The following is a 12,536-nucleotide window of genomic DNA, read 5'->3' as shown; positions in this document are numbered from 1 at the left end:
TGAGATTTCTCCCAGCAATCTTGATTCCAGCTTGTACTTCATCCAGCCCAGCGTTTCTCATGATGTTCTCTGCATACAAGTTAAATAAGCAGGGTGACAATATACAGCCTTGACATACTCCTTTCCTGATTTGGAACCAGTCTGTAGTTCCATGTCCAGTTCTAACTGTTGCTTCCTGAATCTGCATATAGGTTTCTCAAGAGGCAGGTCAGGTGGTCTGGTATTCCCATCTCTTTCAGAATTTTCCACAGTTTATTGAGATATTTTATAGTTCCTTACTTTCTATGTGCAGTAAACCATACTTTATTTTAATATAGCTTCTTGATCATGACTTGCTTATTTGCACCTGAAAAATTTTGCTTAATCTAAGAACTTAAACAAACTGGTATACCATTGGGATGGATAGACTTTAAATGACAAGCTAATTCATCTTACATATGTAGCAAAATAAATTCTTTCTTAAGATTCATTTCTTAAACAGCTTAAAGAACCTCCAAATTGAGTTACATTGTTGAAAAAATAAAACTTAACTCTTTTCCAAATATTTTAAGGAAAGTATATATAATTATATACTGTAATTAAATCATTGCATGTTTGAGCAGGAAAATATCCTGGCCAATGAGGACATTTGGTTCAATTCCATCCATTTACAGAGGAGGCAGGTAAGGCCCAGAGATGGAAAATGAACTGCCTGCCATCACAATTCATTAGCAGCTGACCTTGCCCTACAGGGAACAGTTCTGGAGTCTTCATCACACTGTTATTGTCCCTAAATAATCCTAACCATACCAGGTAATCACAATGGTATGATCACTCACCTAGAGCCAGACATCCTGGAATTTGTAGTCAAGTGGGCCTTAGGAAGCATCACTATGAACAAAGCTAGTGGAGGTGATAGAATTCCAGTTGAGCTATTTCAAATCTTAAAAGATGATGCTGTGAAAGTGCTGTACTCAATATGTCAGCAAATTTGGAAAACTCAGCAGTGGCCACAGGACTGGAAAAGATCAGTTTTCATTTTAATCCCCAAGAAAGGCAATGCCAAAGAATGCTCAAAATGCTCAAACTACCACACAATTGCACTCATCTCACATGCTAGTAAAGTAATGCTCAAAATTCTCCAAGCCAGGCTTCAGCAATACATGAACCGTGAACTTCCAGATGTTCAAGCTGGATTTAAAAAAGGCAGAGGAACCAGAGATCAAATCGCCAACATCCATTGGATCATCAAAAAAAGCAAGAGAGTTCCAGAAAAACATCTTCTTCTAATTTATTGACTACTCCAAAGCCTTTAACTCTGTGGATCACAACAAGATGGGGAAAATTCTTTAAGAGATGGGAATACCACACCACCTGACCTGCCTCTTGAGAAACCTACATGCAGGTCGGGAAGCAACAGTTAGAACTGGACATGGAACAACAGACTGGTTCCAAATCGGGAAAGGAGTACGTCAAGGCTGTATATTGTTGCCCTTATTTAACTTGTATGCAGAGAACATCATGAGAAATGCTGGGCTGGATGAAGCACAAGCTGGAATCAATATTGCCAGGAGAAATATCAATAACCTCAGATATGCAGAAGACACCACCCTTATGGCAGAAATCGAAGAAGAACTAAAGAGCCTCTTGATGAAAGTGAAAGAGGAGAGTTGGCTTAAAACTTTTAAGTTGGCTTAAAAAATTGGCTTAAAACTCAACATTCAGAAAACTAAGATCATGACATCTGGTCCCATCACTTCATGGCAAATAGATGGGAAAACAATGGAAACAGTGACAGACTTTATTTTTGGGGGCTCCAGAATCACTGCAGATGGTGACTACAGCCATGAAATTAAAAGACACTTGCTCCTTGGAAGAAAAGTTATGACCAGCCTAGATAGTATATTAAAAAGCAGAGACATTACTTTGCCAACAAAGGTCTATCTAGTCAAGGCTATGGTTTTTCCAGTAGTCATGTATGGATGTGAGAGTTGGACTACAAAGAAAGCTGAGCACTGAAGAATTGATGGTTTTAAACTGTGGTGTTGGAGAAGACTGTTGAGAGTCCCTTGGACTGCAAGGAGATCCAACCAGTCCATCCTAAAGGAAATCAGTCCTGAGTATTCATTGGAAGGACTGATGCTGAAGCTGAAACTTCAATACTTTGGCCACGTGATGTGAAGAACTGACTCATTGGAAAAGACCCTGATGCTGGGAAAGATTGAAGGGGGAAGGAGAGGGGGACAACAGAGGCTGAGATGGTTGGATGGCATCACCGACTCAATGGACATGAGTTTGAATAAACTATGGGAGTTGGTGATGGACACGGAGGCCTGGCATGCTGCAGTCCATGGGGTCACAAAGCGTTGGACCCAACTGAGCGACTGAACTAAACTGAACTGAATCCTAACCAAAGCTAACCGTAGAAAGTCACAAAGGTTAGCTAAGTGATCCTAGGAGGTAAGGCCATCTCTGTCATTTTTAGTACGACATCTATGATGGTCAGGATGAGAGCCCAGTTCTACTGCCCATCCATAGCAAGTTTTCCTACAGCGCTCTCACTCCTCCACTTCACAAGAACAAGGTGCCATGTCACTACTTCTATTGTTTTCCACTTGTTGAAAAAATCTATACAATACAATTGGTCATCAATCAATATAATTACATCTCTTATTTTATTTTTCACAGCGGTCCCAGTTAAATCAGAATTGGCAGTAGAAATTTTGGAGAAAGGCCAGGTCCGGTTCTGGATGCAGGCTGAGAAGCTGTCTGCCAATGCCAAAGTCAACTACATATTTAACGAAAAGGAGATTTTTGAAGGGCCGGTGGGTTTTATACGTTTTAGATTTTTTAACATATTGTTATAGGATGTCTAATAGGGCTGGGAAAGCCCTATTAGAATGCACATAAGTTGTAATAAAAACCACTGAACGTGGGGTGGGAGGTTTAAATCATTTCACAAGTGGGAAATGAGAAAGGAAATACAGATTGATTATATCATATTACCCAAGTGAAATGGGGATCTAAAAACAACTTTTTGATAACATTTTGTGATTTGGGGTAATGAAACTTTAGTTATATTTAAAAAAGTAAATGTCAGACTTTTAATAATCAATTCTGGTCAAGGTCAGAGATTCCACATATTTTGATTTTTCTGGAATCAGGATTTTGAAACCGTTCATTAAAGTGTTAACAAGGAATTTTATTAGATTATGATACTTTGGAGTTTGTGTGTTTATTTTACATGGCTTGTTATCATCCTATCTATCTCACATATTTCCTTTCTTTTCCTTTTTACACTGAAGAAATATAAGATGCATATTGACCGAAACACTGGTATAATTGAAATGTTTATGGAAAAACTACAGGATGAGGATGAAGGCACATATACCTTCCAGGTTCAAGACGGAAGAGCAACTGGCCATTCTACCCTTGTTCTCATTGGAGATGGTGAGAGTTCTGTGGAACATTATCTGAAAGCCTTTGCTACTTCCTTCAATGTAAATACCCCACCACAGGAAAGTAGTCACGTGGGAGAAGCAGGAATTATTTCTTGATTGGATTCCAGTGTTCCAGTATTATAGCTAATACTTTCCATAGTACTTTATTTCCTAGAAATGAGAAGTTAATTTAAAAGGACACCAAAGTTATCACTGGCTCACAGGCAGGACTGCACTTAAATTATCTCATGTATAAACAAGTAGTTATTACTAAAATTCTCCAGGGAAGGATACTATAATACAACCCAGACTGGATTATGTCTCAGGAACTATGAAACTCTCTTGTAATGTGTACCTGCTTTAAATTACTTAAATGAAGAAGAAAAATATGCATGAGTAGAGCATGTCAAATCAGTTAATCATCCATTACAACTTGGTTGTATGGCAGCTGTTATAAGCCAGTGTGGAAATCACCAAGATTTAAAATGTAGTATTTAATAAAGCAATGGAAACGCTGGCCAGGTCTCTACATTTGCAGTAGCCAAAGCTATTTGACCGTTTCCTGACTTCATGACCTTGAACAAGTTTCTTAGCCTTCCTAAGCCTTTTTCTTCATCTATAAATAATGAAAACAAATAGGGTGGTCTGATGTGAGTGTTATAATAATGAATGTAAATAACAGCACAGTGACTGGCATGTACACTTTTACCGCCCAACTCTATTTCATATTTCTTTGTTTTTCGATTTTCAGTTTATAAAAAGCTCCAGAAAGAAGCCGAATTCCAGCGTCAAGAATGGATCAGGAAACAAGGTAAAAGTAGGCAGTAAATAAAGAGAAAATCTTCAGTTTCTTGAACAAAATATTCTAAGGTTATTTCCATAACAAACTAAAATGAATATTATTGCCTTGTTAATAATGTCCTGATAAATAAAAGTAATTGAAAATATTTATCATTACAAATGATTAAAATATTACACATTTTATTACACATTTTAAAATATTTTAAAACTAAATCTTTAATTTCAAAAATTTCACTTTAAACATAAATCAACTTAGAACTTAAGAATGAGTTTGGATTTTTGCATTCATGATTAACATTGCTGCTTGCTGATGTCATTAAAATTTTATAGGTCCACATTTCGCTGAGTATTTGAGCTGGGAAGTGACTGGTGAATGTAATGTACTATTAAAATGCAAGGTAAGAAGTAAATAAATTTTTAATAATTTGGTACAAAGAGAATAAAGATAAAATAGAATGTGAGAAGAAAAGGAAGATCAATTTCTTATCTCCTCCATTCTTACCTCCTCTTATCTCTCATCATTTGCACCAAAATGATAAGTGATATGCCCTTACTGTTGAATGTTACTGTAATCGTTGGTTGGTAAGAAATATTTAAAATAATATAAAACAATATAAAAATATGGAAAGTCAAGATGATTGTTTTAATTAATCACACATGCCCTAGTTAATAAAAAGAGACTTTTTTTTTATTAAGACTTTTTTTTAAAAAAAGCAGTTTTAGGTTCAGGGCAAAATTTAAGGGAAAGGTACACAGATTTCCCACTTAGCATTGTCCCTATAAGTGCGTAGCCTCCTTCATTATCAACATGCCCACCAAAATGGTACAAGTGTTACAACTGATGAACCCACATGGACACATCATCATCCAAAGTCCATAGTTTACATTCTGATTCACTCTGTGAGTTTGCACAAACATATAAAAACCTGTATCCATCATTATTGTATCATACGGAATATTTTCACTGCCCCCAAAAAGCCTTGTGCGCTGCCTGCGCATCCCTCACTAGCCCTCCCCCTACACCTGCTGCCCCGCACTTTGCAGCACGTGGGATCTTAGTTCCTCAACCAGGGATCAAATCTGCATCCCCTGCATTGGAAGATGGGTTCTTAATTGCTGGACCACCAGGGAAGTCCCTGAAACTGTTTTCTTGATTTGTATGAAGTCTTTACTTTTTCATACAGTCTAAATTATACAAGAAAATATGAATATACTCTCCCTCATAAGAAATTCTAACATCATGGATAAAGCTTAAGATCCCTTTAAGCACATGAAGTCATTTAGCCCATTTGAAATTTGTGAGATGATGTATGGATATAGGATTTAAATGAATTTCCTAAAAATTGCTAAGCGACTAATTTATTAAACCATACTTGATGGATGCTAACTAAACTTACTGCAGCGATCATTTTGCAAAAATGCATATATCAAATCATTATGTTGTATACACTAGACATATGCAATATTATATCAATTATATCTCAATAAAATTGGAAAAATATTTAATTTAAAAGATTGCTTAACCGTATTTCCCCTTCGCATTTATTTGAAAAGCTTCATTTATCTTACAAAAGTAGTTAGTTATAGATAGGGGCTTCTACATTCTGATACCTTGATAAAGTCATTTGTTTTTGTGACACAGACTATTATTTTAATCTAATGGGATTTGTCTTCCTTCAGATTTTAAATTTTTATATTTTACTTAAGTCTGTATGTTAGTTTGTATGCTTCTATGCTTTCTTCTGGAGAAGGAAATGGCAACCTACTCCAATATTCTTGCCTGGAGAATCCCATGGATGGAGGAAACTGGCGGGCTACAGTCCATGGGGTCACAAAGAGTTGGACACGACTGAGCGACTTCACTTTCACTTTCTTTCATGCTTTCTTGTCCATGAGATGATTTTAAAGTCTGTTTTTTTCTGCTGGAAATAAAGATGCTATTGATTTACTTTTATTCTTTTGTATCTATTTTATTCTAAACTCTAACAGTTAAAACAGCTTTCAGTTGATTTCTCTTGAAATCTTTACTTTTTCTTATATCCAATGCTGCATTAAGAATTATTTAATTTCATAAGAATAGCATTCCTTTATCTTGAGAAGTATAACTACTATTTTTCTCCTAGGTGGCGAATATTAAGAAAGAGACTAGTATTGTATGGTACAAAGATGATAGGGAGATTTCAGTGGATGAAAAGCATGACTTTAAGGATGGCATATGTACCCTCCTTATAACAGAGGTAGGTGACTATAAATATAAAATGCAGCGTATTACTTCTGTACCCCATGTTCTTCCAAAATACAGAGACTAGATTATGTGTTCCTTTGCCCTGGGCATAGATCCTTGCCCTGACGTCACCCAAAAAGCAAGCAGTAAAGACACAAAGCTTCTCTCACTTTGTGATAAGTGAGGGTTTGTCAGACATCCAAACAGTGTTGGCAGGACACACAACTCTTGCCTCTCTGAGCTAGTTTTTCTCATAGATGGGTGAGTGGCAGGGCGGTTAAGCAAATTGTTCTTTGTTTGCTCTTCAGCTTCAACTTGTTCCCTAAAGGTACAGAGACATTCAAACATAGTATTTATTTCTGTATAGGTTTTTATTTACTTTTTGTCTAAAAGAAGCTGCCTTTCAAATACATGTGCTCATTAGTTTTTAAAATGAAGGCAGAGCAAAGGGTGAGGACTTTAAGCCTCAAGTCAATTGTCACCTTAGAGGGTGAAAACTCGGGGCTGCTGGCTAGCCAGTTTTGATGGATAGTCCCTCTGGGAACTGGTCATTGCTCACATGGCTGAATGCTTGTTCAGTGTGTTTTGATGGCAGTTCTATAAATCATGGGCCCTGAAAAATGCAAATGCCATATCCTGAGGCTACAACAAGCTGCAATCTGGTGTATCTCTTCTCCCCTTAGTTTTCCAAGAAAGATGCTGGTATTTATGAAGTTGTCCTGAAAGACGACAGAGGAAAAGATAAGAGCAGACTGAAGCTTGTGGATGAAGGTCAGTCCACCAGGGTCCATTCCGTGTGTTCCATACACCAGTGACCAGAATTCTAAGTGAGACTGAGCTGGGAGATTCAAGTCATGCTCGTCTTTTGTCCATAGGTTTCGTTTTAATTGCCATTACGGCAGAGCGAATTTTATTAAAAAACAAAAACCACTTTTAGTCTTCCTTTCAAGTCAGAAATGTAGTTTTGATCCTCAGAGAATGTATAGTTGACAATCCACTAGAGGTCTGTTTTCAATATCAATCATCATTTTTGTTTCAAACCTATGAAGACTGTTTCAGGATCAAATACTACCATGAAAAACATGTCTCAAAATAGTCCACTATTTTAAAGGTGGCAGGAAAGGTTATACATGGAACACAAAGCCTCTCAGTTAGTAGCAGAGCAAGAAAACAATTTCCATTTTCCCAAGGCCTCTGATGACAATTATATCATGATAAAGAAAACCTACATGGGACGCCCACATTTCCAGTTTTGTTCCCGAGCAAGATCTTTAACAACATTGCTGACGAACAGCAGAAGTCTGACTTCAATTTTGCCTTCCCACTCTTGGTGGAGGCAGGACTAAATGTGCTTTTTGTTTATTGGCAAAAAGCATTAATTAGGGTGAGAACTATCAGGGAACTCAGATGGTTAATTCACCATGAATTGATACCACAGATAAGAAAACTTCCTCTAAGGTAAACGAAGCCTTCCTGGGACTTAGGAAGAAGGGAATTCTAAAGCAAAAAATATTCCTGGGATTCTCACCATGACTCTTTCTCTAGAATGTAAATATGGTGACAGTTTACAAAGAATTTGAGGGAACAAAAATATCAAAATAGGAGCAGAGATCTTTTAAAACTTGATAACAGTTGAGTTCTTTGAGCTTGTATTGTCAATTGGTCAATAAGTCCATCTTGTGACAGGATGCTTTTGAGAGCGTATGTAACTAATTATGTGAGATTGAACTTGACATTGAGCACGTTTATGCTAAAGCTTTATGAATCTCTTTCCACAGCCTTTAAAGAGCTAATGACTGAAGTATGTAAAACAATAGGTAAGTTCTCACAAGGCAATACTTCCTTATTCTCTGGGGTGGGCTTGGTTTTGTTCAGTCGTGTCTGATTCTTTGCGACCCCATGGACTGTAGCACCTCAGGCTCCTCTGTCCATGGACTTCTCCAGGCAAGAATACTGGAGTGGGTTGCCATTTCCTTCTCCAGGGGATCTTCCCTTCTCAGGGATCGAACCTGTGTCTCCTGCATTGGCAGGGAAATTCTTTACCACTGAGCCACCTGGGGAGACTGGGATGGGCTTACAGGTGTGTTAAATACGTGTTTTCTTCTTGCAGCTCTGTCTGCAACAGATCTGAAGATCCAGAGCACAGCTGAGGGCATCCGGCTGTACTCTTTTGTTACTTACTACGTGGATGATCTGAAAGTTAACTGGTCCCACAAGTAAGTGAATAAAAACCTAACTGCTGTGTAGAAGTCCTTTCTCCACTCAGAGGAAGGACTGGAGCAAACAACAGCCCTCTCTTGCACTCAGGTAAGGAGTCTGCTTACTTCTCAAGTCTGATGTTGAGAAGTGTAGGACAGAAACATCCAGGCCGTCCCTTCAGTGTGAGGTTAGCACTCTCCCTTAGCATGGATGTGGTGAGGCCAGTCATGGCTTGGAGCATCTGTCTCTGTGATCTGTCGTTGTTCAGTCGCTCAGTTGTGTCTGACTCTTTGCGACCCCGTGGAGTGCAGCACGTCAGATTCCTCTGTCCTCCACTATCTCCCAGAGTTTGCTCAAACTCCTGTCATTGAGTCGGTGATGCCATCCAACCGTCTCATCCTCTGTCACCCCCTTCTCAAATCACAATTTGTAGATGCCTCTGTAACATTACCTCCACCTCCACACAATCACGCTTTGCCAGGTTCTTATCTGGTCTTTCCAAGCACACCTAACCTATGCTGTGCTCTGGACAAAACTGCAGCAGGCTGCACCACGTTTCCTGTTGTGTGACTTAAAGCTCATTGACCCCAGAAGCCTGATCCAAAGAGGTGCCCGATTTTATCATCATTGTCATTGTAGCAGTTGGCATAGTGGGGCATTAGCATGTTTTCTCAGAAGGCTTTGGACATCTCAAGATGACTCTGGGAATGTGTATTTGAACTAGATTGAGCCTGAAGATCCATTCTAATCCCAGGCTTCCTTTGTGCAATTGTGGAGGGATTTCATTCAAGTTCTTCTTGGGGATTCCAAGGCCTGAAGTAGGTTTCTTAGTCAAACCAGGCCTCCCATTGACACCATTGAGAGGATCCCTGACCTCTGTGCTTCACTGAAATTTCCTGAGCTGAGAGGCCAGCAGGCTGCCGCAGAAACCAGTAAGGCACATCCACCTTCACCCACTCTTGGGGTGCAGTGGACATTCGTTCCCAAAGTCCTTGTGCAGCCTGCCGAGCAGAGGTTACTGTGGGTCCCTGGGAGGAGTCAAACAACTGTGTACTTAGAGCTTCCCTTCAGTGGTGTTGACTTAAAAAACAGTCACAACCTGAAAGTTGAGAGTTATGGTTTTTTTTTTTTTGAGAGTTATGTTTTATTTGGTGCAAATTTTTAGGACTTAAGCCTGGGAGGCAGCTTCTCAAGTAGCCCTGAGAGAACTGTTCTGAGGAGGTGGGGGGAGAAGTCAGGTTACATAGATGTCTGCAACAAAGGGAAAGTAGTCTGAACATCAAAAGTATTTTTGTAAATTTAAGAAAACCAGATGTCTCAAGTTAAGGAATTCATTGCTTTTCTCTATATGGGAAGGTGCAAGTCTGGGCTTACTGAAATCATTCCTTTCATATGTATCTCAGCTATCTGGGGGCAGTATCTTGCATTTTTCACATCCTGAGCCCCTCAGGGCTCACCTGTAGGGAGTGGTTGCAGCCTCATGGTATTGATCCCAGTTATTGTTCTCCTTCCTGGGTGCCCTCTGGGCTCAGAAATTCACATTTGAGGGGCTGTGATCACTCAAGGCGTGACTTCCTTGTTTACTAATATGGCAAGAATAGTCCATTTCTCAGTGGACATGCATTGCTCCAAGCCCTTTAGAGGTATGAAATCATTTAATATTCAAACTCGGTGAGATGGGTACTTATCACTTAGTGACTAGGAAGCTCAGGCTCTGGGAGGTGACTTGCCTGAGGTCATCAACTCTGTGATAAGTGAAGGGCTGAAACCAGGAAGCCTGGCTGCAGAGCTCCTCCATCACAGCACTACTCTGGATTCAAGTTTCATTAAACGTCTAGATTGAACATTTCACCAGAACTGGGTCCCATGAAGCATTCATTTGTTTCTTGAAAATGACTTTACTTTTATGCAGAACAGCATTTTGTTAGGTTTATTGTTATTACTATTGATTTCCTGAATTCTTTTTAAAAAAATGAAAACAAGTAAAATTCCACTTTGAATGCCTGGAGTTTCATTCCTTTGTTCTATTTCTCACAGAATACATTTTAGGAAAGTGATTGTAAGGTAAAATAGATCAGATTCTAGGAAATTCCTCTGTGACATCTAGGGCATTCTAATATATCTGTCTGAAGAATAAGAGAAGATAGATTAATTGAATCAAAAGGCTTTACATCATCTCTAATAGAATTACCTGTTCCCCAAAATTAGAACATTGGGTTTTAAGGAAACTGCTGTCAGACTAGTAAGGCATAAGCTTCATACATTGTTTGGTATGTCAGCTACATGAGTGTTTTGTGTGCACACAGACGTGTGACTGTAAAAGGCTCAGGAACCAAGGACCGATTGCTCTCCCTGTGTTTATGTAAGTATGTGGTGTGATGCAAAAAAAAACACCTTAAAATGGGTTTGGATCTTGACTTTGCTCCTCTCTTCCCTTGGATCTTAGGCAAGTCATCCAATTTTCTGAAACTCAGGTTTCCCTCATATAAAATAGAAGCAGTAATACCTGTTCTAACTCATAACACTGATGGACTCAATAAGAGAATTAATCACACTTTGAAAACCGTGACATGCTTTACAGATGTAAGGTACTATTATGCGATCTTGTGGACTGTGTTCCACCAGGTTCTGTCCATGGAACTTTCCAGGCAAGAATACTGGAGCAGGTTGCCATTCTGTTCTCCAGGGGATCTTATAGACCCAGGGATCAAGTGCATATCTCTTGCATCTCCTGCACTGACAGGCAGATTCTTTACCATTGTGCTATGGGGAAGCCCATTATGCATGTTAGCCAGAGATTAAAGAACTCAAGACTTATCACAGCAAAGCAGAGAACTGTCTGCCTTTCTAACTCTTTAGGACATATACATATATATATTGCTCAGGCTAAAGTCTATGGGTACAGATGGGTTCCTTTACCCTATGTTTTATGACATTTTAATTTTAATATCTTTTAAAGAATGTGGTATATAAGAAAAATGCTGAATGTTTATTTGAAATCTGAAATTTCTGATGGAGATTTTTGTTTTTTTTATTTTTTTAAGTTCATTTTATTTATTACAACCCCAAACATAATACATGTTTGTTTTAGAAAATATATTTACCATCATACTAAAATTAGAAAGAGTTTATAATATGATACCACCCATGGCTTTCCTAGCCACAGTATGAACATTTTGAGGAAACTTCCAGTCTTTTCTCCATGCATAATTGTTGCTGTAAAAAAGTAGTTTTGTATAGTACCTTATTTTTTCTTGGTCTTCCCTGGTGGCTTAGATGGTAAAGAATCTGCCTGCAATGCAGGAGGGAGACCCAGGTTGGATCCCTGGGGTTGCCGTTTCCTTCTCCAATGCATGAAAGTGAAAAGTGCAAGTGAAGTCACTCAGTCATGTCCAACTGAAAGGTTGTTGTTGAATCACGCGAATACACTGGAATTCTTGGCCCCCGGAGGAGAAGAATTCAATCCGGGGCCAGAGACGAGGCTTGATTGCTCAGAGCTTTTGTGTAATAAAGTTTTATTAAAGTATAAAGGAGATAGAGAAAGCTTCTGACATAGGCATCAGAAGGGGGCAGAAAGAGTACCCGCTTGCTAGTGTTAACAATGAGGTTATATAATCCAAAGAATGTCTGGAGGTTGTAAAGACCTCATCAGACCTACTCCCATATTTACATTTTAAGATAACACTGTCCTCAGGCAAGATACATCCTTGTAAAGACCAGGTCTACTCCCATAATTAACATTTTAAGATAACAGAAGGTTGAATCCAAAGACTGTCCTTAGGCAGGATACATTATTGTTATATAATCCTAAGGAATGTGGAGAAAGAAAAAAAGTTTGTCCTTTCTTCCTCCTTGAGAATTCCAGACCCCTCTCTCCTTGGGGACCCCTAGAC

General features: G+C 38.8%; 1 protein-coding gene across 2 annotated transcripts in view; it reads left to right on the top strand.

The window, feature by feature from the left end:
- MYOM1 (myomesin 1) overlaps positions 1-12,536 on the top strand; it is a 122,331-nt gene that overhangs the window by 100,047 nt on the left and 9,748 nt on the right. For both annotated transcript variants that reach the window (XM_070778874.1, XM_019986555.2), the window contains 8 exons: positions 2,668-2,804; positions 3,285-3,429; positions 4,171-4,230; positions 4,551-4,618; positions 6,344-6,457; positions 7,128-7,215; positions 8,223-8,261; positions 8,555-8,660. In XM_070778874.1, coding sequence (XP_070634975.1) covers positions 2,668-2,804; positions 3,285-3,429; positions 4,171-4,230; positions 4,551-4,618; positions 6,344-6,457; positions 7,128-7,215; positions 8,223-8,261; positions 8,555-8,660 — 757 coding nt within the window. The remainder of the gene's footprint in view (positions 1-2,667; positions 2,805-3,284; positions 3,430-4,170; positions 4,231-4,550; positions 4,619-6,343; positions 6,458-7,127; positions 7,216-8,222; positions 8,262-8,554; positions 8,661-12,536) is intronic.

Source organism: Bos indicus, chromosome 24 (genome assembly GCF_029378745.1).
Source record: "Bos indicus isolate NIAB-ARS_2022 breed Sahiwal x Tharparkar chromosome 24, NIAB-ARS_B.indTharparkar_mat_pri_1.0, whole genome shotgun sequence".
Taxonomy (NCBI): Eukaryota; Metazoa; Chordata; class Mammalia; order Artiodactyla; family Bovidae; genus Bos; species Bos indicus.
This window is presented reverse-complemented; position numbering and strand designations above follow the sequence as displayed.